The sequence below is a fragment of the Lytechinus pictus genome, chromosome 11 (genome assembly GCF_037042905.1).
Source record: "Lytechinus pictus isolate F3 Inbred chromosome 11, Lp3.0, whole genome shotgun sequence".
NCBI classification, from domain to species: domain Eukaryota; kingdom Metazoa; phylum Echinodermata; class Echinoidea; order Temnopleuroida; family Toxopneustidae; genus Lytechinus; species Lytechinus pictus.
In genome coordinates, this window is record NC_087255.1 from 33,013,209 (window position 1) to 33,039,051 (window position 25,843).

The 25,843-nt window shown below is 36.3% G+C and overlaps 1 protein-coding gene across 2 annotated transcripts in view; it reads left to right on the forward strand.

Moving 5' to 3' along the window:
* LOC129271211 (dedicator of cytokinesis protein 7-like) overlaps positions 1-25,843 on the forward strand; it is a 66,631-nt gene that overhangs the window by 13,668 nt on the left and 27,120 nt on the right. Inside the window, exons 5-22 of one of the 2 annotated variants that reach the window (XM_064106380.1) lie at positions 264-482; positions 1,187-1,272; positions 2,319-2,385; positions 3,763-3,987; positions 5,021-5,165; positions 6,860-7,074; positions 7,823-7,916; positions 9,283-9,445; positions 10,719-10,836; positions 11,607-11,819; positions 15,182-15,283; positions 16,530-16,553; positions 20,824-20,910; positions 22,258-22,474; positions 22,931-23,113; positions 24,050-24,324; positions 24,997-25,092; positions 25,638-25,778. In XM_064106380.1, coding sequence (XP_063962450.1) covers positions 264-482; positions 1,187-1,272; positions 2,319-2,385; positions 3,763-3,987; positions 5,021-5,165; positions 6,860-7,074; positions 7,823-7,916; positions 9,283-9,445; positions 10,719-10,836; positions 11,607-11,819; positions 15,182-15,283; positions 16,530-16,553; positions 20,824-20,910; positions 22,258-22,474; positions 22,931-23,113; positions 24,050-24,324; positions 24,997-25,092; positions 25,638-25,778 — 2,670 coding nt within the window. The remainder of the gene's footprint in view (positions 1-263; positions 483-1,186; positions 1,273-2,318; positions 2,386-3,762; positions 3,988-5,020; positions 5,166-6,859; positions 7,075-7,822; positions 7,917-9,282; positions 9,446-10,718; positions 10,837-11,606; positions 11,820-15,181; positions 15,284-16,529; positions 16,554-20,823; positions 20,911-22,257; positions 22,475-22,930; positions 23,114-24,049; positions 24,325-24,996; positions 25,093-25,637; positions 25,779-25,843) is intronic. The other variant, XM_064106381.1, reaches the window with a different exon arrangement.

Below are 25,843 nucleotides of genomic sequence, written 5' to 3' on the forward strand. Positions count from 1 at the left end.
ACATTACAAATATCATAGAATGTTTAAGGACGTTCCACAGTTATGTTTGTGCACATCACAATCTTTATTGTATGTGTTTTCTGCAGTTAGCAGTAAAAGGTTTAGTTGTAGTCAAAGTAACAATGTTAGATTAAAATGATAAAAAGCTTCATCATTACTTCTTTAATTATCCTCTTTTATAATAATAATAATGATAATAATAATCATATTATTATTAATAATAATAATAATAGTATTTTGATGATATCTCCTCTGTGATATAGCCCACAAACGAGAGAAAACGTACATCCATCCATCTGGATACCACTCCAAGAGGATCATGGGCTTCTAGTATCTTTGACTTGGATCAGAGCGAGTGTGATGCTCTCCTTCCTCGTCTCCTTGATCACATCCCTATTGAGCAGCAGGATGCTATGAATGAAGAGGTTCGGAATAGAAACCTAGAGAATGACATCTTCAGCTTCTACCCTCCACCAGATGAGGTTTGTCATATTATTAGTACTATACAGTGAGAATGCTTACATCTGTTGGAATAGAATTATGATATTGATAATGATCTTGATGATGATGATGATGATAATGGTGATTATGATGTTGATGGCAATGATGGTGATGAAAATGATGGTGATGAAAATTATGATGATGGTGATGATGATGAAGATGATGATGATGATGATGATGGTGGTGATGATGATGATGGTGATGATGATGGAGATGATGATGATGATGATGGTGATGATGATGGTTATGATGAAGATGATGATGATGATGATGGTGATGATGATGGTGATGATGAAGATGATGATGAAGATGATGATGATGATGATGATGATGGTGATGATGAAGATGATGAAGATGATGAAGATGATGAAGATGATGAAGATGATGAAGATGATGAAGGTGATGATGATGAAGGTGATGAAGATGATGGTGATGATGAAGATGATGATGATGAAGAAGATGATGAAGATGATGATGATGATGATGATGATGATGAAGATGATGATGATGATGATGGTGATGATGAAGATGATAATGATGGTGATCTTGATGATGATGGTGATGAAAATTATGATGATGATGATGATGAAAATGGTGATGATGATGATAATGAGGTGGAAGAGGATGCTTATGATGATAATAACTATGCTGATAATATATCATGAATGTTTTTTCATGTTTTTAGAATGATGCAATAGAGAGAAAAACACTTCCACCTATCCCATCGGAACATTTTGGATACAGGCTTCTCATTAAATGCTTGCAGCTCAAGTAAGTTCTCTAATCTGAAGACTCGATAAGAACACAGTGATGATTTGTTTTTAGTGTATATTAAGTCAACAGGCCAGAGCTGATGGTAACCAGACATTTAATTTGGCACCAGGTTTGAAAAGAAATACATGTGGTGTCAAAAATTAGAGGCTATTCCATGAAATTATCCACATTTACAAAGTGCTTTTGCATACACTGTAACATTGTAATACATTGATATGTCTGCATTGCCACTACCATTAAAAACATAATCATGTGCACTCTTTTATTTTTCAAAATGGGGCAACAATATGAATTTGTAGTGGAAAGCCTCTTAAATTCTCGTAAATTATCCTCGGATGGCAAAGACAAAGTGGCTACATATTCTCTCAAATCACTGCATCACAAGCATATACAATGTGTATGTATTAGTATACACACGACAATCCTTACAATCGCCTTCTCGTTGAAAGATCATATTTCAGATGGCGTCTCAATTTTTATGAGCTAGGGGTAAAATGATGCATACATAAAGCATAGTGATGCACCCAAAATGCAGTACTCGTAGGGTGCATTAAACCATGTGAGTGGCATACACATACATGTATTTCTGCAATGGGCTACATCTTTCAACCTGTTTGATACTACACTTTATTTATTATTTACCCTCTGAACCCATAATTTGATTTCAGTATAACACATGTTTTCCAAGGACTTGAGCTAGAAGATATGTCAGGCATAAAGCTCTATGTGTAAATAAAAAAAAACAGCTTCTGTTTTCTATTGATTGTTTCTTTTAAATGTTTAGATATTGTACTGTGAAATGTAATTAAAAGTATACTTGTGTTTTTATTGTGTTATCCATATACTCTTCAGTATGTTAACTGCAATACATGTGGAGCATTTTTCTATCTATCATCTGGTGTAAAACAATGTCGATAGTGAATAAAGAACCCCAAGAGTCAGAGTCTCTATACATCCTTGGTTTACCTTTATGATATAAATGGATGTCAGTTCAATTCAATGAATATAATGCATTTCATTATTTTGATTTGACCTTCATTCAGATTGGAACCAGATTTTGAACCAATCTTTGCCACCATGGCTCTGTATGATGCAAGAGAAAAGAAGAAGGTAACTCATCATTGTATTGCTACTCTTTGAATGCAATATCCAGAGCCCATTAAGGCGACCGCACACCTTACGATTGGTCTGCTACCCGATTTCAGAATAAAATGTAGAAGAATTTGATGCTAATATTGAGACTTGGAATATCTCACTGTGTAATGTTCTAAATCATCATACGAATACCTATGTTCAAATCTTTGACCATGCTTTCATCCTTCCTAGAATAAAAGCGAATTTAAAATCTAGTCGTAGTGACGTCATAGCAGTCGTAAGATTGGCAACGATTTGAAACTAATTTGGCCTTTACTCCAAAATAAAGGCTTGCAATCTTTCAAAATTGTTATATTAGTATTCTTTTCAATTAATTTTAACCTCAAATAAAATGATATGTTCCATTCACATTTTCAGAAAATGAGCAAAATGCGATTTGTTCCGAAATCGGATCGCGAACAGTTCTAAGGTGTGCGGTGGCCTTAAGATATACCAGGCGATATTTATATTAAATTGGATGGCTCATGGAATACAAGAAATACTTCAAGAGTTTGGGCAAATATTCCACGAATTGCAGATGAGTGGAATATTTGCCCTAACGAGTGGAATATTTCTGGTATTCCATGAAATAAAGCCATCCAATATAATTATCATCTATCCCACACCCCCCCCCAAAAAAAACAAGAGGGAGATATTTGATTGAACAAGTCATATCACTTATCACATTATGGCATCATCACTTCATAGGATCAAATTTGGTCGTTGACATGCGACATGCACGTAGTTCATTATGACGTCATCGAGCGTAATTGTGCTCTATGCTGCGCATCACATTGCTTTCATTGTTGTACGCGTTGTATATTTCACGCATGCGCACTAGACATACGGTCTTGTATTCAATGGCAAATTTTGTACAGGAGCCTACAGGATATTGTCGGATTTCGGTCCTTTTTAGGGATACGCTCTGATACTGCACAGGCAATTGATGCAGACCAAAATATGCATTTTTAATGCATCGCGAAACACTCTATATAGATGATAGATGATAACATCATATGCACTATACAAGACTGGTCTATTTTCATATTATTTCAAACTGCATGTATTGTATATTATTTGTTTAACCATGGTATGCTAACTCACATTCAGTCAGAACAGACTGCTTTTCAGCGAGTCTGTGACATTACAAAACAGCTAAAACTGAGACAATACCAAATTATACGCAAAGTATTGCATACAACACGTAAAATGAATAAAAAAATATTGAACAAACAAAGATTAGTAAAACTACATGAAACCACATTGCACAGAAAATCATAAGATTTCTCTGAAGGTGCACTTTATTCTGTATCACTTGATTAGATTTCATGTTTAATTTTGAAACACTCGCAGATCTCAGAGAACTTCTACTTTGACATGATGCCTGATCACATCAAGTCGATGGTGAAGGGTAAGCTAGGATTCCCTGATGTATCCAGCCAAGCTAGAGGTGCAATATTCTCCCTTACTTACCCTTCCAACGATGTCTACATCGTCATCAAACTTGAGAAGATTCTTCAGCAAGGTGACATTTCAGAGTGCGCTGAGCCATACATCAAAGACTCGGACAACCCAAAGGTAATTGGGTGTGAATGGATTAGGTGGTTACTTTATAAAACTCTGTTTACAGTCGTATGTACTGTTAGACACTTAGAACTTATGTGACATTTCTAAGACTAAGACAACCCAAAGGTAATGGGTGTGAATAGAATAGATGCTTGCTTTACAGGTATCTATTTGTGACCTTGTACCCTTTCAGACAATTAAAACATATGTGAAATTTTAGTGTGCCGAGCCATACATCAATGACTGAGATAGCCCAAAGATAATGGGTGTGAATGAAATTCAATATTCCACCATATACCCTTTTAGACAGTAAAAACTCATGAAAGATTTCGAATTGTGCCAAGCCATACATCAAAGACTCCGACAACAGAAAGGTAATGGGTGTGAATAACATAGATGCTTAATTGACAATACCCTGTATAATACCTTGTACCCTTTTAGACAGTAAAAACTCATGTAAGATTTCAGAGTATGCTGAGCCATACATCAAAGACTGAAATATCCCAAAGCTAATGAGTGTGAATGGAACTCTGTATGTTCCACCATATACCCTTTTAGACAGTAAAAACTCATGTAAGATTTCAGAGTTTGTGCCGAGCCATACATCAAAGACTGAGATATATCCCAAAGGTAATGGGTGTGAATGGAACTCTTATGTTCCACCATATACCCTTTTAGACTGTAAAAACTTATTTAAGATTTCAGAGTGTGCCGAGCCGTACATCAAAGACTGAGATAGCCCAATGGTAAAGGGTATGAATGGAATAGATAGTTGCTTTGTAAAATACTGTGTAAAACTATATACACTTTTACACTGTTAAAACTTAGGGGGCATTTCCAGTGCTCTGAGCCATACATAAAAGACTTGGCCATATATCATTTACATGTAACACAAGAAAGGGTCATCAGTCAAACGTAAAATCGTGTGTAAAGTCACACGTAACTTCTAAGCAGTTCATGAAATACCCACCTTGAGCCTATTTGAATAGTAGCATTGAGTAATCAATCAGTGAACTGATGATATCTACTTATGTTCAATGCACAGCACATGGAGAAGATCAAATCAACTGCTGCATATTTTTGTGAGAAGCTTGGAGTGTACCGAATGCCTCTGGCCTGGACAGCCATTCATCTCATGAATATCATCAATGGTGCTAGTAGTCTAGACAGGAACTCAGATGCTGAACTGGGTATTGTATATTTTTATCATATCCCTCTTAGGAATATTCATGAGTACGGTATCCTAAACAAATGATTGGTCCGTTGGTGCTCATAGGATAAAGATAATTCTTATTTTTTGCAAGGCTGAACTATCTATAGTCAATAAAATATTTTTCCTAAGGCCTTGCCCTATAAAAAAAAATGGTTGATGAACATTTACTTGCCAGTCCATCTTTGTATGAGTTATTCCCACTCTCCAAGCCTGATATACAGGTAACTCTGCCTAAGTTGACCTTCCATAAGTCAAATAATTGCCAAAGTCGAAGCAAATTTTAGACCAGGTTATTCAAAACGTGTTGTGTACTTCTTTTAAGTTAAATGTTTGCCTAAGTCAAACAGATATCTCTGGTCCCAACAGATTTGACCTAGGCAAAGTTACATGTATTGAGATAAAATTTCAGTTGACCCTACCACAAATGCTGTATAGAGTATCACAGTAGCATGTCATATTTAGTACAAGCATGCTTCATTTCCTATAGAAGTACATGATAGAAATTAATGAAATGCTCATTTGGTAAACAACACTACATTTATTTTGCAGAGGATGACTTATTATCAAGCTCATTTTTCACTCACATGAATAGCAGATGCAAGAGATCTACGCGCTACTTCTATATCAATATCCTTGTTCATTTCAACTTTGATTTATGTTATCATTTACTGTTATTCAAAGATATTTATATTAGTTCTGGTAAAGATTATGAATTACAGAGAATATTACCTCAATAAGGTATTTTTGCAAGTTGTTTATTATGCAGCAAAGATCTGTGATTTGCTTACAGGTATTGGAATCACATGAATAATAATAAATTGATTCGATTCCTTCGAGGCACACATGCACTGCACGCAGATATGCAGGCATGGGACTACACCCAAAACGTCAGATTGTTTCAGATGTTTTTTTGTTGTTGTAAATCTTTAATATGGGTTCTTTTTATTTATATTAGTAAGCTTCTGCTGCAAACAATTTTGCTATGATACCCCTGTATATACAGTATAATGTAAAAAAAGGAGTAAATTCTTAAAGGTCAAGTCCACCCCAGAAAAATGATGATTTGAATGAATAGAGAAAAATCAAACTAGCAAAACGCAAAAAATTTCATCAAAATCGGAATGTAAAAATTAAAGTTTCGCTTATTTTTCACAAAACAGTTATATGCACATCTCAGTGACATGCAAATGAGTCAGTCGATGATGTCCATCACTCACTATTTCTTTTGTTTTTTATTGTTTGAATTATACAATATTTAATTTTTTACAGATTTGACAATAAGGACCAACTTGACTGAACCATATAGTATTAAAACAATGCTAATTCCATGTGTTCAGGGAGGAATTAATCTTTGTTTCACTTGACAATGAGGAGAAAATTAGAATATTTCATATTTCATTTAATGAAATACAAAAGAAATAGTGAGTGGATGACGTCATCAGTCTTCTCATTTACATACCGACCATGATGTGCATATAACTGTTTTGTGAAATTAAGCGAAACTTTAAAATGCCATAACTTTCCTATTTTACATCCTATTTTGATGAAATTTTCAGTGTTGTGCTTGTTGGATTTTTCTCTTTTTATTCAAATCAACTAATGGTTGGGGTGGACTTGTCCTTTAAATAATCATGATTTTTCTCTACAACTTTGATATTACTTTCATCATAGATAAAAAGTCGAATAGTTTGGAGATTGGACGTAAAAAGAGCACTGTAGGTGAACCGGGTCAATACGGCTCCCTTCCCCGACGAGGTGAGACAAGCTCTTCTTCTTTGAAGCGAAATGGATCTGAGAGAAGAAGCTTCTACAAGGTAGAGGATGATATCAGCAACCTAGAGACATTTCATCCTGTTACCATCACTGTGTCAAGCTTCTTCAAACAGGTTAGATTCCATTTCATTTCATTTCTTTTTCACTTGATTTGTGTTGAAATGGCTCAGGGTGGGAGGTTTAATTCTTGGGGGATATTCTCTCCACATCGGGGTGATTACTGAATATTTGGGGCTACCTTTTTGCAATTATGTAGTTAATGCAAATATAATCATTCTGCCATTTGTAAAATATTGATTATAGAGATGTTGAATATTGTCTTTAAAAAAAAAAAATGGTGAGTTTGTAGCAGATCTTTGGGGTGACTCTAGAAATTATGGTCACCCCAAAGCAATCCATTTGGAGAAATTTAGGGGTGATTTGGGTCTTCATGAGGATGAATTTGTCCCGATGCCATCATCATAGCTTTGAAAGTGCAAAGCATTGGAATTAACAAAATGATAACAAATGAACTTCATGTTTCAGATGGTCACCTTTCCAGCACACAGATCAGCATGTATAGGACTACACCTAAATTGTCGACCTGACAGTTTCAGCTGTTTTGTAACATTTTGAATGTGATGTCTTATGTTGAGAAATCTTTTGCAGTGGACTATTTTTACATGGATAGAATTTGAATGCTCATAATGGTTATTTCCATTTCTACTACAACTTTTTCGTTTAACTTTAAGTAATGCGGTTAAAGAAAATTTCTTAGCCAAGTAATATAGTAATGGGTTGGCTTCATTCAGGTATTAGGTTGAATGGTACTTAGAATATTAAATATTTGAAAAGAAAAATCCTTTTATGTATCTTTTGCAGGAAGGGGATAAGCTGAGTGATGTAGATCTGTACAAGTTTCTAGCAGATCTGAAGAGACCCACTACTGTCCTGAAGAGACTTAAGTGTATCAGAGGTAAGTAATTGATCAAATAATTTAATGAGCCCCTTGTTGTATGAAGCAGGGATGCCACTTTTTCGTCTTTATACTGGCTTTTTCCCTGCTATCTGTCTTATTTCCGTATTTCCGACTTTTCCTGTTTTCTGTGTATTAAAAAAACGGAAAGTCCTCCTTTTTCCCCCTCTCACATGCATGTCGTTCGACTGAGTGAGAGATATTTTCTATTATAAACGCACGCACTACCCACTACGTTCGTTGAGTTATGCTTTTATCGAGGCTTTCCGATTAGAATAAATCCTGGCCAATCAATGCGAGCGACAAGTTCCGAACGCACGCACATAGACAAGCGCAAAGCAGCGGCACGGTATAATAGCGACTGGTAGATACGTCTGTAAAGATGATGACGTCATCCAAGATGGCAACTTACGATGACCAACGAAGGAATCGAGGATGACTAAGTTTTGATCATCATTTGAAAGGAATTAGCGGTAACTGCGGTCTAAGGTACGATGTTTCTGAATTTATATATTTTCTCGTAAGTTTGGATGTAATTATTTTTTTATAATGTGACATTTTATGTACCAAAAACGATCCGAAAATCGGGTTTCCGCCGAATGTTAGATCTAACGTTACTGCTGCATGCTGATACGGAACCCAGGGAGCTCCGCCCCGCTTTGCGGGCCGGAGCTCCCTGGGTTAGCTGATACGTTGTCTTTATGTACGGGCCAACAACTCTTCAGTCTATGTATTGGTGAGTGGAGCCAACGCGGTTCAGCTGAACAACCAAAATACAGAGACTGAAGCTTTTGGTCTAGCGTTCTATGAGAAACACACAACTAATTACCGTCAGTTTTTCAAACCTAATTGACTTCAAAGTCATCGATCACAACAAGGTAAGTAGCCACTTGGTCCTCTCCCCCTCCCCTAAATTTGAGGTGGGGGCGGACCCCCCCTCCTATTTTTTTTTTTTTTTTGCTTGTCCAATTTTTTACCTGTGTCCATTCCAAAATTTAAGGTGGACCCCCCTATATTTTTTTCTTTCTTGGACACTGTCCCGGCCCGCGATAAGTTTCAGTATTTTTGGAGGACACCTAGTGGCATCCCTGATGAAGCTTTGTTCAGGAATGATGTGAGAAAAGTCAGTGTCAGTGTTCAGGTTTGGTGAGACAAGTAGCACCACTTTGTGCTTCAGCCTTGATATATCCCCACCCTGCCTACTGTTTGACCCCTGACCTGAAAATAACTTGACATTTGACCTCAGTAAATGTGTCTTTTCTTTTCAGGTTCTCTCAAGCTTGATATATCCCCAGTAATAGACCGCCGTGCTCATCGATTGACTCCTGACCTGAACTCAGTAAATGTGTCTTACTTTTCTTTTCAGGTTCTCTCAAGCTTGATATATCTCCAGTAACAGACCACCCCGCCTACTGTTTGACTCCTGACCTTTACCAGGTCAAACCATTCCCAGACAACAGGACGAGGCCCACTAAAGAGATTCAAGAGTTTCCTGCCAGAGAGGTGTACGTGCCACACAGTGTTTATAGGTCAGTTTTTATCAATCTTTTTTTTTTTTTGGTTGGGGGGTGACATTTTAAAGGGAAATAAACAAGATAACAGGATTTGTATTAATGAATGAAAAAATGACAGCTTTTCCTGTATGAATTGACAATGAGAATGAAATATGAACCCATATTTTTTTTCCAGCATGGTTTCATCATAATTTCTCGCGCAGATCCTCATATGATAAGCTTTGATCGGATGTGTGCAGTTAATTCTCGCTACCCCAAATAGCGATTTCGCCGAGATCCGGGAAAATCCCTGTAACGCGCATTGCATTATGGGATAGCTTTTCGGTATTACAACTTCCTGTTCAGAAGTCCAATGCACTGTTTTGCCATTCAGATCAACAGTGCCGTCATGCACAACAACACAACGTCGCTTTCGCTCGGAAAGTTTGTGATCACAACCCTCTCTTTCACGATCCAGTTTAACGGCCTTTTCTGCTAAAGTCAATAATTCTGCCTGACGCTTTCCATTGCACGGTATTCCTCTGTCAGTTAAGATTTTTTAAAGTTCCGAAACTGATTTTTTATCCATTTTGTGGTCGACGAAAAATTTAACGGAATGAATGCTGTATATATTTAGCGTCTAGTCGAATACGATCGTGATGTCAGGCCGGTCGCTAAATGCAAAATTTTAAGATATTCATTTTTTGTTTACTTTTTTTATAACCAAATAAAAACATGAATAAAAATTATTTTCACGTGAAATATATTTTTTATTTTTATTTATAATTCAAATGGAATCAAAACTGACCAAATTAAATAAAAAGTATTATAATCTGTACATATTACGCTGATTGGCATCGATTTCAGGGTGGTGGAAAACTCAGTATCGCGAACCTCGCGCGAGCATGACTCTGAACCTGAAGTGGTGATGACGACCCGACGGAGTGAAAATTATCTCGTCTCGCGCATTATGAGATTGTTGTTCCTATTTGGGGTAGCGAGAATTGTGAATTGATTTTGGAGCCTGCAATACTTTAAAGTCCTATCTGATGTTTTGAAGAGGGAAAAATATTTTAATGACTCTTGCCCTTGAACTCTGTTGAATTGGAAAATTTGTGGGTTTGTAGCAGTTGAAAGAAGATTTCTTGTCTAAAACACTAAAAACGCCAATTGTTTGTGAAATCATTAGAAGCGATGTCTCATTAACCACATCTCATCTATTGATATTGAATTTTCAATGTCACAATATTTAGATGTTATCATCATGTTGTGCAGCCCTAATACCTATGTTCCTTTATTGTCTTACCAGGAACATCTTGTACCTGTACCCTCGCTCTTTGAACTTTTCTAACCGCGGTGGTTCAGCTAGGAACATTACCGTCAAGATTCAGTTCCTAGCAGGAGATGACTTTGGAAGTGGAATTGAGGTATGTATTGAGGTCTTTTTAGTCTAAAGAATTGTGCATTTGATGGTGATTTACAAAACAAACACTTTGATTATGATGATGATGTTGCTGCTGCTGATGGTAGTATATGATAATGAAGGTGATAGTGGTGGTGGTAGTGGTGTGGTGGTTGTGGTGGTGATGGTGGTGGTGGTGACGATGTTGGTGGTGGTAATGGTTGTGGTGGTGCCAGGGGTGCCGGTGGTGGTGATGCAGGGGTGTGAGAGAAAAAAAAAGCTGATTTCAGATTTTTTTGTTTTGATTTTCAGCTTAATTTCAGCTTATTTTGGGCTTTCCTCTGTACAAAAACTATGGGAGCCCTTTCTATTTCAGACTTTTTCAACACTCCAGCTTTTTCAGATCTTTTTATCTGTGACCACTCACACCCCTGGTGATGATAATGATGATGATGATGGTTCCTATCTCATTTATCTTCCATGGTAATCATTATGATGCTATTGATGCTGTGAAGCTGATATTGAAGTTATTTGTGTTTCGATTTCTAGTCAACAATGTTTTGAAAGACTTGTCTATGATTCCTGTCATAAAATATCATGTTTGTTTTTTGTAAGTTACATGTATGTAAGATATCTTTCATAATTTTTTCTTCTATTAAACATGTTTTCAGTTTGTGTTTGATATGACAATTCATTTTTAAATCACTTGAATATAATTCAAATTCAATCCAGAGAATACGGGGCAGCATTATCTGTTCAAACAATAAAACCTAGTTTTTGATTCAATCATGGCAGTGTATCTATGGCAAGTCCAGCAGCCCAGAGTACGGTCGTCAGGCCTACACCTCTGTGTGCTACCACAACAAGTCACCTGACTTCTATGAAGAGATCAAGATCCGTTTGCCAGCAGACCTCAGAGATCAGCATCATATTCTCTTCACGTTCTACCATATCTCATGCCAACGCAAACAGGACGTTACCCCTGTCGAGACTCCTATTGGTTATTCAGTGAGTTTATATCTTATGGCGCAGTCACATTTCCCTTACGATGGCTGTACGGCGAGTCGTAAGCAGCCGTTTTTATCATTTTTGTACCAGCTTTCTTTCTGTTTGTATTGTATAGAAATCTATAAAACTGCTGTTTTTTACTCACCTTGCAGGCACTGGGGAGGAAATGTGACTGGAGCATCAATGAGAATTATTTGATTTGATTTTATTTGATTTTATTTGACATTCCTATTATTTTTCATAACATTTTGTGTACAAACGCCGTGTGGACAAAGGCTCGCACCATTCAGATGGGTATATTAATAAGGTATTATGCCATGCATGGCATACAAATTTGTATGGTATTGCATGGCATACAATACATTATTTATTATTTGAACTAGTCGGTCATTAAACTTTTTGATATAAAACTTGAGTTTGGTTAATAATATATGACCAGTTTTAGAGGGACTGTTTTTTTTTTTTTTTACAATAATGGGGCACTGGTCTGTGAAGCGAGCTAGTGGTGCTAAAGTGCTAGTGCTAAAGCCAGGGTAATAATAACACAATCATGTTAAGCAGGGCCCGCTGGGAGAAAAGACTCGGAACTGAAGTGGCTACCCTGGGTAAAATATGACATTATTATTATTATTGTTATCATAATTATTATTACTATTTTTATTATTATTAGTAGTAGTAGTTAGTAGATGTAGGAGTAGAAGTAGTAGTAGGCAGGGGCGGATCTAGCTTTTTATAAAGGGGGGGGTTGGGGTGGTATGCGAGGGAGCGTAGCGACCGAGTCCAAGCGAGCGGAGCGAGCGAGGGGGGAGGTTGTGGGAGGGGGGTGTCCCCCCTCCCACAGTAGGGAAAATTTTTGAAAATCTGTGTGTGAAAATGGCGTTTTCTTGCATCTAAAACACCACTCTTTTTGATATAGAGGTCGTTGCCAAATTAACCCCCATGAAAATTTGTAAAATTAAGTTGCATTTTCCTGCAATGTAAGGCCAGTTAACAACACAGATACAAAGAATTGGGGACCTTGGAATAAGCACTGTTAGCCTAATACTTTTATTATGAACAGCTTGTCACTGATACTCACTGGCAAATCTCAGTCAAATATGATGGACTGGCAGAAGAGACGCCTTGGATGTTTCTGTACAAATCCCTGAACTATTTTGCTGGAACTTAGCTGCAGGGTTGCCTGGTAGTGGATAGCCATGAGGGTGAGTCCAGCAAGCTTCTCTTCCCCCATAGTAGATCGAAGATATGTCTTTACTCTTCTGAGTGCCGAAAAAGAACGTTCAGCCTCGCAGCTGGTGACTGGAGACGTGCAGCCCAGAATGATCAGCGTCCTGATGTTAGGAAAAAAGTCCTCATCAGCATGTCCCAGGCAGTCAACCAAGTTCTCAGGAAGCTGAGCTTTGTCCATGTTTTGAAAAAATCTTGTCCAGCTCTGGATCTCTGCCTGAAACATAAATATATTAAATATCACAGTGCTGTCTCTTGGTGTCAAACAATTATTAATATTGAGTACATTCAAGTGCCAACATAAGTATACAACTGTTTTCTACATGGTGGGTGTCGATGATCCCGGGGGGATGGGGGATATATCCTCCCCCCCCCTTCATGACCCATAAAATCATCCCCCACCCAATATTGAAGGTCATAAGAATAAGAAAACTGGGAGAAAATGGTACCTTTAAGTTACCTGGTGAAGGAAGATCTGCTTCCCAGAACATCAGCTCCTGCATCTGTTCGTCAAGAGCCTCTGCGTTAGTCAGGAGTACGCTTGGAAGAAGTCCCATAATGGACCTCATGCATCGGTTTTCTGGGGAGAATCTTTCTGTCAGACCTTGGCTGAAGCTATCCAGAAAGGGCACAGCTATCGCTCTCTTGAAATATGTGCTATAACCAAAGAGAACAAATGACAATATATTGTCATCATTGGAATATACTATCTTTGCAGAACATATACTTGCATTTGGAACTGTACTGGAGATTGTTGAAGATAACTTTAATTAAAAAGAAATACTATTTCCGTGTTACTCAAAAACTGGTAGAAACTATCCATGCCCAAGGAGAATAATTCCGCATACTGAGGAAGGGGTAGATCCCCCATTTCTTTAGTGACTGACATGGAGCTACTTGTTATATATCCTTTATCAACTAGAAAATAATGACAAGCTGTACAAATAATAGAATTATAGAAAACAAAGATGGTTATTTTTAGCAAAAGATGACCCCTCCGAACATTAGGCTCCCATCTTATTGGCTAGATTACTGATAATGAGTCATTAAAGTCAGTAGGTATTGTTCCTTAGTATTGCACATTGTCTCAAGAATGCACAAAATAAAAAAAATGAGAAAATATCAATGACATACTGGTATAGTATTCACCTTGGTGTATCAGCAGGAACATTAGCTCGATTTCTCTGCACATTGGTCGTTCTTGGAGTTTCCATGCTACTCCCAACGTCCTCTGCAATTGCACAAGACTCAATGAACCATTCATCCCACACTTCATCGATGTTCACGCGCATGCTTTGGATTTCCTTGGTGACAAAGTCAATGTGACCATACGCCTTAAATATGTCACTGTCTCTCTTCTGAAGTTTGACACTTAGTGCCTTTACCGGTTGCAGTCCATTTTTGAGAACCACCAGTGCGCTGATATGAGTTCCACTGGTAAGGGAACATCTCAGGCCCTCTGCTTTTACCAGGGTTTCTCTGTCCCAGTCCCAGTCTTCATAGTTCTCATCTTCTCCACTTTCTTCAGGTGCAGTTGTCAGCAGTGGATAAAGACCTGGTGTCACCATGGAGTGCAAGCAGGTGACAATGTATTTGTACAGAAGCACCAGGGTTTCCAGGCAGTCATGGTGCTCCACCCATCTCGTCAAAGACTTCAACAATCCCCCAATTTTTTTTTTAATGTGGGGATTTTGGGGATGAGAATCGGCAACGCTGGCCTAGCTTGTCACTTCGGCGGTGGCCCGTGTCCTCAAAAAAGCTGATGGGGGGGGGGGGGGGGGGCAAGGGACTCTGTGACATTTGTTCGCCCAACCCCCCCCCCTCCCCCAAAAAGAAATAATAATAATAATAATAATAATAATAATAATAATAATAAATGAAATAAATACATAGAAATAGAATAAAATAAAATTACAAGTTTAAAAAAAAAGATAAGATTTAAAAAAATGGTCCCCGGATTTTTTTTTTTTTGGGGTTGCAACCCCCCCAAACCCCCCCCTCTAGATCTGCTTCTGGTAGGAGTAGTAGGAGTAGTACTAGTAGTAGGAGGAGTATTAGGAGTAGTAGTAGTCTATCACTATTTGGCTACAATAGCCATGTTATTGTAAACTGATTTTCTTTTCAACCATGTATAGTGGCTTCCTTTGTTGCGAGATGGTCGACTCCAAACTGGTGATTACAACCTTCCAGTGTCATTAGAGAAACCGCCATCAAATTACTTCATGCTCTCCCCCGATGTAAGTACACTTAGTCTTTTCATTCCTTTTGAAAATTGTCTTTGATACTCACAATCGCCAGATGTTGCCCTTTTCCCAGTATTTTTAGTCTGTTTTTCCCCTCCAAATATGTTAAAGTTTTATAAAAGATATGGTTTTCACTATTCGTCTACTGCTGGGAGTGTGAAAAGACTGTAGTAGTGTTTGAATTGCACCTCAGACCTTTAATCATTATGACTTTAAAGGTTGAAATGATCATATTAAATAATATAGCATTATTATAAAAAAATCAGATTACAAACGGATCATGTCATACCCAATTTGAATTGTCTTGTTGATACCTGAAAAAACCTTCCTAGTCTTCATGTTGATAAGGAAATAAACTGAGGATTATAAACTTGATAGATTGCATGAGATTAACATTTTTTTAAAATTTACTTACCAACATTTTACTACTTTATTTCACATCTTTTAAGGGTTGTTCCATACTGATTGAGCTCATAAACTTTCTAATACTACTTCTATAGTAAATTGTTCCTGTAGTATGTAACCTGAACCATAGTGATCCACTGAATGATTGATTACACTGACTATCAATGCAATCAAGAATGAAAATTGATCTTATGATCAGGCAGTAAGCTTTGTATTATAGGACCATGATAATGTGGAGTTTTTGCTCAATGAGAATTCAAGAAGAAGTATTTTTTTGAAAATTATTGAACCAAGACAGCAGTTCAGTCCTTGATTCAGGGTAAACGTTACACTTGCAATTTTTTGTTAGCTCTGGATTTAGAACAAAACTGCTGTTCCGGTTCACCTATTTCCTACAAAGATATCGTAGATGTTCTTTGTCATTTGACAATACATTGCTCCTGGACTCCGTAACACAAAGATTAGCGATCAATTGCTAAATGAACTGACCAATCAATATCAATGTTACACACGCATTGGGTTTAAAATACTGACCAGGGACCAATCAGTGCGGTTCTTTCATATTTGCAATCCATCGCAAACCTTTGTGTTACGGAGCCCTGTTCTTGAATCCTCTACGTCAGGCGCTGAGCAAATATTTCACAGGGCAGGGTGCAGCTTGTATTTTTAACTTTTTTTATTCTGTTTGTTTTGTTTCTTTCCTTTTCTTATGATCTATGGCTTCAAGGGAAATTACATTTCCTCATTATTATTACTGTCAGTGTCCTTTCAATTTTCTGTTTATTCTTTTGTATCATTTGGTTTTTGTTTTTGATGCGTTTCTTTCGTTCTCTAGAAAAAGGCTTCGTCCAATGACCAAGTTAGTAAGACGTCTTATTGTGACAGACACTTTTTGAGTGGTTCATATGTATTGCATAATCCATGCACATTTAGAGTGGGACATATAACATGCATTTTCCATCATTTATTTGGTGCTCAGTTCCAATTTAGACCATGTTTTGCAATTGCAGTGTTTCATTGATATCTGAACCATTCACTGTGAGCAGACACACACAGATACTCAGTACCCTAGACACCATATTAATACATATAGCACAAGAATATCATCATTCAGTGGATAATTTCATCTGTGAAAATATAGACAAAATGAGATTCTTCATAAATCTGTATCAACCCATGATAATAATAACACAAACTGCTTCATGTCTGTGAAATCATATGATTAAAATGTTTTGGGTATGTTAAGGTCCATTTACAGAATAATCTCAATTCATATCCCATTTAGCATTTGGTCAGCTTTGATCATTGTAGTTTTACATACTATGGAATTTACAAAATACATGATACAGTGTACATAATAACAGTTTAGCTTTGATTCAGCAAGCATTATTGCTCAAAATGGTGCATGGTTGCTTTGTTCTTTACCTAGGCATTATTCTACATTTGCCACTCTCGACCCATACTATGGAATGAATGAATTTACATGTATTAAATCAAATGTATTGAACTCTGAAATTGGTTGTGCAAGGCAGGCACTCTAGCAGGACTTGGATAGCAAAGGGTTTTAAATTGCATGGTGGATGTATCTGCTCTACAAATGTCTACTATTTTCTAATAATGTAATGCATGTATTGCAGTATATGTAAAATCAGAGGAAAAACATTATACTCTCATATACTCAGTCAAATGTTTCTCTAGAGATCATCAAAACTAGACATGCGAAAGTGAATTACCCCCAAATCATATTGGTATTAACTTTTTTTTTATAAAACGAGCAAAAGCAACTTGGTCAGAGTGTTTTCATATTTTGTATTGACCAACTTTTGTTTAAAAACAACATTAATCTGCTGGGTACATAGTGAGTTTTTAATAAAGGCAAATTAGTCATTTTTCAGAAGACACAAGAGTTTTTTTTATAATTCATTGTTTTCAAATCCTTTTTTTTCAATGTTAGGTGCTTTACTTGTTTATTATTAGACCCAGTTGCACGTTTTCAGACGATTGTTTTGTATGGGTTGATGAATCAAATTTCGCGTTAAATGTCTAATATCCAACCCTGCTGAATTTGGAATTACTTTATCTTTCCAGATTGACAAACAGAATTTGCTACCATAATATGTTGTCAGTTATCTTATGTTTAAATCATTCTAATGTCGTGGTTGAGTTACTGCACTTTAAAGTATGTGGCAAGGACTGCTAAATATATTCATGATATGGGATATAATAAAATGTCTTCTATGAACTTTGGTAAGTTCTATTTTTTGTTCTAATATGTGTTCACTCATGCATGACTTAAAGGATCAATTTCATTTACCCAAAAATTAGTCAATAAGTTTTAAACTCTGCTGTCAAGTTATTTTGCTCAATGCATTTTTGTTGAAAAGTTTTTTACGCCATTTTAATTGAGAGGGGACTTATATTTTCTGCTATATTTGTTTTGTATTACATCTACATATTGGTGGAAAATGATTATTAGCATAAAATGCGTTGCCACTTTAATCAATACACATCATTTATATTCCCTTGAATTCCTTCATATGCTTTAACCATTGGATCCTAATGTAATATATTATGCTTCTCAGGCATACGATGTAAGTACTTACAGTGAATCTTGACATTGCTTTATAATCTAAAGCAATTTCATGACATATATATGTATACCATACTGTACCCTAGCCAGCCATGTGGATCTACGTGTATCACCAATCAGCCCATGATATAAAGTGTAGTATAATCTATAGTCTTTGTGACCCCATGTTATGCACTTGCTTAAATATAGTCTTCCTTCATCATCAATGTAAAATACATATTTGTTCATTTAATGCTTGAGTAAATGAGACTTTATTGTTCACTCTTTATACTGAAATATATACAGGATATATTATGCACCTTACAAAAAGTCAGAGCCGCATCTTTCCTGCACGAATCCTGCAAGTGCCTTTTCATCGCTAATCCTCACATTTTATCTTTAGCCAAAACAATGGGGACTGTTGGAATGCCTTTATATCAGGGTTCTTGCAATCTTGCTGTGTCTTTCCCACAGCCCTGTTTGTTTTTATGCCCCCGCAAACAAAGTCTGAAAGGAGGCATTAAGCCTTGCACCTGTCCGTCCGTCCGTCCTCCCACTTGGTTTCTGCACAATAACTTGAAAAATATTTAATGAATTAAAAAAATTTTGGTGCGTAGGTAGATGACACCAAAATACAGACTAAGTTCGAATTCGGAGTTTGCAGGTCAAAGGTCACAGCTCATTATATATGCGAGTTGGTTCAAAGGTCTAAATTTGTTCATTATACATGTATATATGCATATTGGTTTCTGCACGATATTAAGTTCAATCATATTGAATGAATTTCTGATCGCGTTAAGCGGGGGCATCTTTGGACACGTCAAATTTCTATTTTCGATGATGAAATGTGAGGATTGCTGATGAAGAGATGCTTGCAGGATTCCTGCGGAAAAGAGGCAACACTCATTTTGTTTTGGTTAGTTGCCTAAGTGTACCTCCTTTAAATAAACATTCATCGTTGTGGCATGCTCTGTAACCATTATATTCAATAGGGGTGTCTCCACCAGGATGTAGTTTGCCCTCTAGCCTGCTATTGCTGATCTAATGAATAAGCCAGATCACTTCTAGGAACAATGATTTTCGGTTTTGAAAAATTGTCTTAAATTCTGTTTCTGAAAACCTGTAATTCCATTCCATTCGTAATCTCAAATGGAAATTCCATTTTTGTCATAGAAAATTTACACAGCATTAACATGAAATTGTGTTTAGCAAAGATAAATTCAGTGAATTAATGAAAGATAATGGAACAAAACACATTTTTTGTTTCTTATTTACTGGTAACCAGAAATTAACTGTCCCTACATTCCGGTGAAGGCTTACCTTAGTATAATGTATTTTAGAAATAGGTTAAAAATATATATTTCAAATTGGTTATTTATAGTTTGCCTCATGTCTTTAACAGGAAAAAGAAATGTTTGATGTAGAATTTGTATTTTGAAATATTTGTTGCAGCATGAAACTCCCGAGTATTGCCTTCTGGTAGTTATTATGGAGGTATCACGAATCCATGAATATTATGATTCATCCAGTAAACTTAAAAGTATTAGTCAGTTATAAATCATGTACTGGAAATAATTGAAAATGTCTACTCTCAGTCATTTCCAGTACATAATCTTAACTGACTACTATGGAGTAATATCTTTATCATAATTTGGTTGTCTATTATAGCTTAGAAGCAGTAAAATTAGAGATATAGTTTCATTCAGAAAGAGGAATGAGGAAAGAGGCAAACAACTTAGAGAGTTCAGGAGTTACCAATATTTTGGAATCCATATAACTCTACCTTCATCTTCACAACACAGCTGGCAATCTCGTTCTTCCCTGACACAGTATCCTACTGGAACAAACTCACAAGGAGATTGTTAATAAAAAAAACACTGAAATCTTCAAAATCAAATTACAAGGCCCTCCCAGAACTCCAAACCCAATAAGTAGGAATAATACCACCACTCTCGTCAGCCATGACACTATATTTTCTCATTGTTATGATGAATACTCTCCCAAGAGGAAAAACAAATTTTGAGATAAAGACATTTTGGTGCTTTGTGGGGGATAGAAAGTTATGAATTTGACTTAGATTGGACTAATGTCTATAATTGGTTGCATTGATTACTGTGTTTGATCAATCATGAAAATAAGTCCCAAATTATGTTACAGGGCCCAGTTATTTTTTAGATGTGAATAACAGGATTGTGAAAAATATGAATTTGGCTGAAATTTGGGGAACGAATGGTACAAGGAGTATCTACCATGGAATATGCATGAATGAGCACTGTGTTTGTGATATGGATTCTTGATATTTGATTAATTCCTCAATATCAAAATTTTAAAACCATGTTTTGTTAAAATACTTCACTAAGGATTGCTTTTCACCGGTCATCATTACATTTACTTGTTCATCAGTCTAGATCCCTGGTCACATGTGAACACACAACCAATCATTTGATTGAGATGTATTTCATCATCATATTAACCCATGCCCCCTTTGAAGAAACTAACATCCTATCCCACTATCCCACCTATTATAAATGGTGTTGTGTGTTCTCATTGACCCTATCAGGTGCAGCTACCAGGAATGAAGTGGGTTGATGGTCACAAGCAGTTGTTCGGTGTGACCCTGAAGGCTGTATCATCTGTACACCCTCAGGTAAGCTAAATCATTTTTTTTATTGTACATAGAGAAAGTGCCCATTTGCAGATATTTTGCATTGGAGGTATATTTGGGACATCCTTGAAGCTTAATACAGAACAGTGTAGTATACTGACCATATCAAAAAGATATTTTAACCATTGTGGTTCTGAAATTGATTGATTGATTGAAGGATTTTATCGAAAATATCCATTCTCGCTGTCCAAAGACTGAATTGCAATGGTTACAATGTATGTACAAGATAAAATAAATAATACAATTAAACATTTGGTTTGAGAAATAAATAGTAAATGAAATAGTTACATGCATGCACAATTGGAAGTAGTACTTTTTTGAACAATTATTAATGAGAAAGTGTATTCACTGGGAATAACAATGCAATCTAGGAAGTATGATATTACTAGAAAGTTATTAAAATTGAATATTATTATACAAGAATGCTTGTATTTTGAAATTGGTTGTTTGTAGATTGATATTGCACAGGTTTAAAATAAAATTGAATGATCTGGGTTAATATATGGTAAAAATAAAATCAAACTAAAGTCATGCAATCTCTACTCAAATTGTGATCAAATTAATATCATTCATGATTAATCGTAATCAATTATAAATCGTACTAATTTAGTGATTAAACAAAATATGCAATTGGGAATATATTAAGTAAAATATTTTAATTGAATATTACAACATTTAATAAAGAATGCTCCTGTATTGAAATTGGTAGATAAATATTGATATTGCACATGATCAAAATACAAAGAAACATAAAATGAATATAAATAAATACCTTATTCACAATTGTGTAAAAATTCAATGAATAGTAAAACGACGACATTATTAAAATTCTTATGATAATGGAAAACTACAAAGAACGATGAAAACAATTTGAATTTTAGGTATACATGCTTACTGCTTTTAGGTAAACTGGTTTCAGAAAATGTTTAAACTGATTAAAAACTTGCATTGTTTCCAGGATGAATTAGGACATAGTCCGGCCATAGGATAGAATGTGAAGTTTTAACTCCCCCCCTTCCCTCAACCATCAAATACTAAACTATCCACACATGCTTTAGAGCTTCCTTTACATATTGTTTAAAAGAAATTATCAAACTATATCCCCTTGTGGTGGATTTTTATTCATTTGTAATAAAACCAAACAAATTCAACCACGGCCCCTATATTTATCTTAGTTTCTAGATTAGGCCGATGTGTTTTTTTTTCCTTGCTCTCAAATTTGACAAGTGAATTCTCAATCCATCCAGCCTTTTGACCTCATGCTCTACATGTACAATGTTAGTTTCTTAATGAGGCCAAATATATTCTTTCTCACTTACCCCAATACAGGATGAGTATGTGGATAGGTTCCTTCACCTATGTCATGCCGTAGAGCAAGGTAGCATCCCTAGATCCATCGGGGATCAAAACATGGAGTTGGAGCTGATAAATAGTACGGTCAACCTTGGTCAATCTGTGGCTGAACCACTTGTCAAGTTCCTTCATATCCTCCTGGATAAACTCATTCTCATGATGGTCAATGCACCTATCATCAATGGTCACATAGGTCAGTATGGACCAAAAATGATAATCTTGTCTTTTACATATAGTGTCAATCATAGTGATGTCCATGTCATTGCTGGGTATTAAACCCTTGTATTTCAAAATTCAATTTGTTTTTATAACAGCTCAGAAAAAGCTTCATTTTAGAAATTTGATATCAAGTAACAACCTTCTTTTGCTAAGAAAGTGCTCTTTCCATAAATAATTATTTATTGTAAGGCAGTTGTGCTTCATACAAGGAATGTTTTCATTGTAAAAATTGTAATAATGAATTATAGATTGCATTTACATATACTGCCTGTTAAACCTGTTGAACACAATTTTATTTCAGATTACTTCACTTTTTCCATACAGCCTACACATATATGTAGCTTGAGATATCCTGGGTATAGGGCTAAATAGATTTATGAGAAAGATTCTAATTACTTATACTTTCTTATTATTACTTCCATCTGCATAGTGAACATGGGACAGGTATGTTTTGAGACGATTGCCGAGATTGTTGACCGTCTTCATGTCCTTCTTGATAACCGATTGGACAACCATGGCCGTAACACACTCCTAGCTTCCTTTGTTCACTATGTCTTCAGGCCTCCTGATGCTGAGGGCGCCACCAGTACGGTAGCTGGTACTGGTGGCAAAGGTAATGATGATGATGATGATGATGGTGGTGGTGGTGGTGGTGATGATGATGATGATGATGATGATAATGATGAAAATAATAATTATTATTATGTTACTAATACTAATAATGACAAGGGCAATAATAATGATATAAGGATGTTAATATTAATGATTGATGATGTAAATAATAATATACAACCATATCAGGCTTTGAGAAAGTAAAGCGGAAATTATTTATTTTAGTTTGGACTGGCAATTACTATTTTCCCTGAATATTGCCAGTCCAACCGAGGATTGATAATTCCCACTATGCTTTCGAAGGAAACGTCTGATATATTGGTTTTATATCCATCTTTAACTTGTTGACCTAGTCCTTGTTAACCAATCTAGACCAATTCTAACATTGCCAGACCTAGTCCTAGACCTCTTAGCCTTACTTTAAATAGTGAACTTGTGAGATCCCTATCTTCAATATATGATACAAGAGATACATTGATTTTTGTTTTTTCGTTTCCTAGCTGTTTTGATATTTGGTTTGAAAGGGAGCGTGCGCTCACTTAGAGTTGATATTCCTCCCTGATATTATTCACAACTATGTCTGGTATTTCAAGGGTTGCTACTATTCTGGCAGGAATGTGCCTCCATTTATCATATACCCTGGGATATCAACATAACATTACAGTTGATCTTGATCATCAGCAGGCTGAACATTGGACACCAGATAACCTATTGCACTGTCATGCCTGTAATAAAAATGTTCCTGATGTAATGCTTTAGAACTTGAGTTGAGGGTGTGACAAGGGTGTCTTGTCACACCCTCAGGTTCTCACATACCCTGATAGGGTCAATTCCCCATAAAAATTAACATATTTGAGTCTTTTAACCCATTCATGCCAATGACTGAAGTAGTATTACAACATTTAAAGCATTTCCACACTCTTTTATAATTATCAAGGGTTCTCCCCACCTACGCCCACTCAATCCATGAACTTCAGCAACTATGGAACAGTGGCCCGGTCCAACAGTCTCAACTTCAAGCACCGCACCACCTTGCGCAACTCCAGCACCAGCCTAAGTATCCCCGCCTCCCCGGATGATGACATGGATGCTATCCTTCACAATCGCTTTGGCAGTGAGCGTCAAGGGTCAGCAAGGTCACCAAACCGGTCCGGGACGGGGATGGGAAATGTTCCGGTGATTGGACTTGGTGGACGAGTACCGCCAAGAAAGGTGAGAGTCTTAGCAGAATTGTTTAAAGAGAATTCAAGATATACAGTAACATATTATGGACTTCACCTCATGATGGAAATTATTTTGTGAACATAATATGTTTTGTAATGTCCCTTTAAGTGTTACTGTTATGTAGTAATGTATATTTACTTTTGCTAAGTGTGAATCTTTACTATTTTGATAGTCGCCTGTCATGTATTTTTATTGAACAGTGAAGTAAATTTTAATTGATTGATTGTTTAATAAAAGATAAAGGAAATAAATCTGCACAATCGCACAGTACCTGGTGAAAATTAATCCAAAGTCTGGAGACTTATCCACAGGGCTACAATGTTCTACTACAATATCTGTAATACACAAAACTCATCAATTTCAAATGATCAAATAATAAAATTTCCAAGCTTCTACCAACCTATTTAGCTTTTGCCCACTCCTTTGGACTTTCTTAAGCCAAGTGATCAATCAGATATTCCCCTTGTAATACTTGGTGTCTTGCCATCACTAGACCGAAGGTAGTTGACTATGAATATCTTGAAACCTTGCCTTCTATAGAAATATATTGGTAGAAGCTTCAAATCCATCATTGCAAGATACCGACATCTTATCAATCTGATCAGGGTAATATCGCTTCTAAATTATCAAGAATTATTGTTATTTCTTTTTATCTTACAGCTGGTACATGAAGAACTCACACTCCAGTTTGTGGTATCTAACGGCAAGGCCAAGGAAAAAGCATTCAGTCATGCATGGTTCTTCTTTGAACTTATTGTAAGTATAAACCTTTGCCTCTGAAGTTGATTATGTTTGAGTGAAGTAATTTTGAAATATACTTACAAGTTTTTTCGGTTTTACTTCATCACAGCACCAAACTGAAAATGGAGCAGGTCCTTAGAGAAATCTTACCAGGTGTTAAGCTATCAATGATGTGATTTGTTGCATGTTTTAAACTCAAGCGTTGGAGTCAGGGAAGGCAGTCGAAATTGCACTTCCAAAACCAAACGTGAAAATCACCCCTTTTTGTTTTAATAGGCATTGGGAACGATGTAAATTGCGCTTTTAACACCAAAACTAATCTTGAAATATCACCCCTTTTGGTGTTGGTGTTGTTTAGAATTTAAATTTGAGTTTCCAACACCGATACCAAACTTGAAATCACCCTTTCGGTGTAGGCGTTGGTGATGATCTAATTTCTGCTTCAAGCACCAAACCAAACTTGAAATTACCCCTTATGGTGTTGGTGACAATCTAGATTGTGTTTTAAAAACCAACATGAACATGAACACCAAACATGATATCCCCCATCTCTCCTTCAGGTAAAGAGTATGGCCCAACACCTTGCCGACTGTGAACGTCTAGACTCCTACCGAAGGATGAGGTTTACAGAAAGCTTCTGCAATGACATAAACTCTGTGGTTACCATGGTAACATCAGAAATCATTGCCAGGTTTAATAAGGTGAGTTGTGCTCAGTTGGATGTTAATAGAATAAAATTGTTGTTTTGTAAACACTATTCAAACAT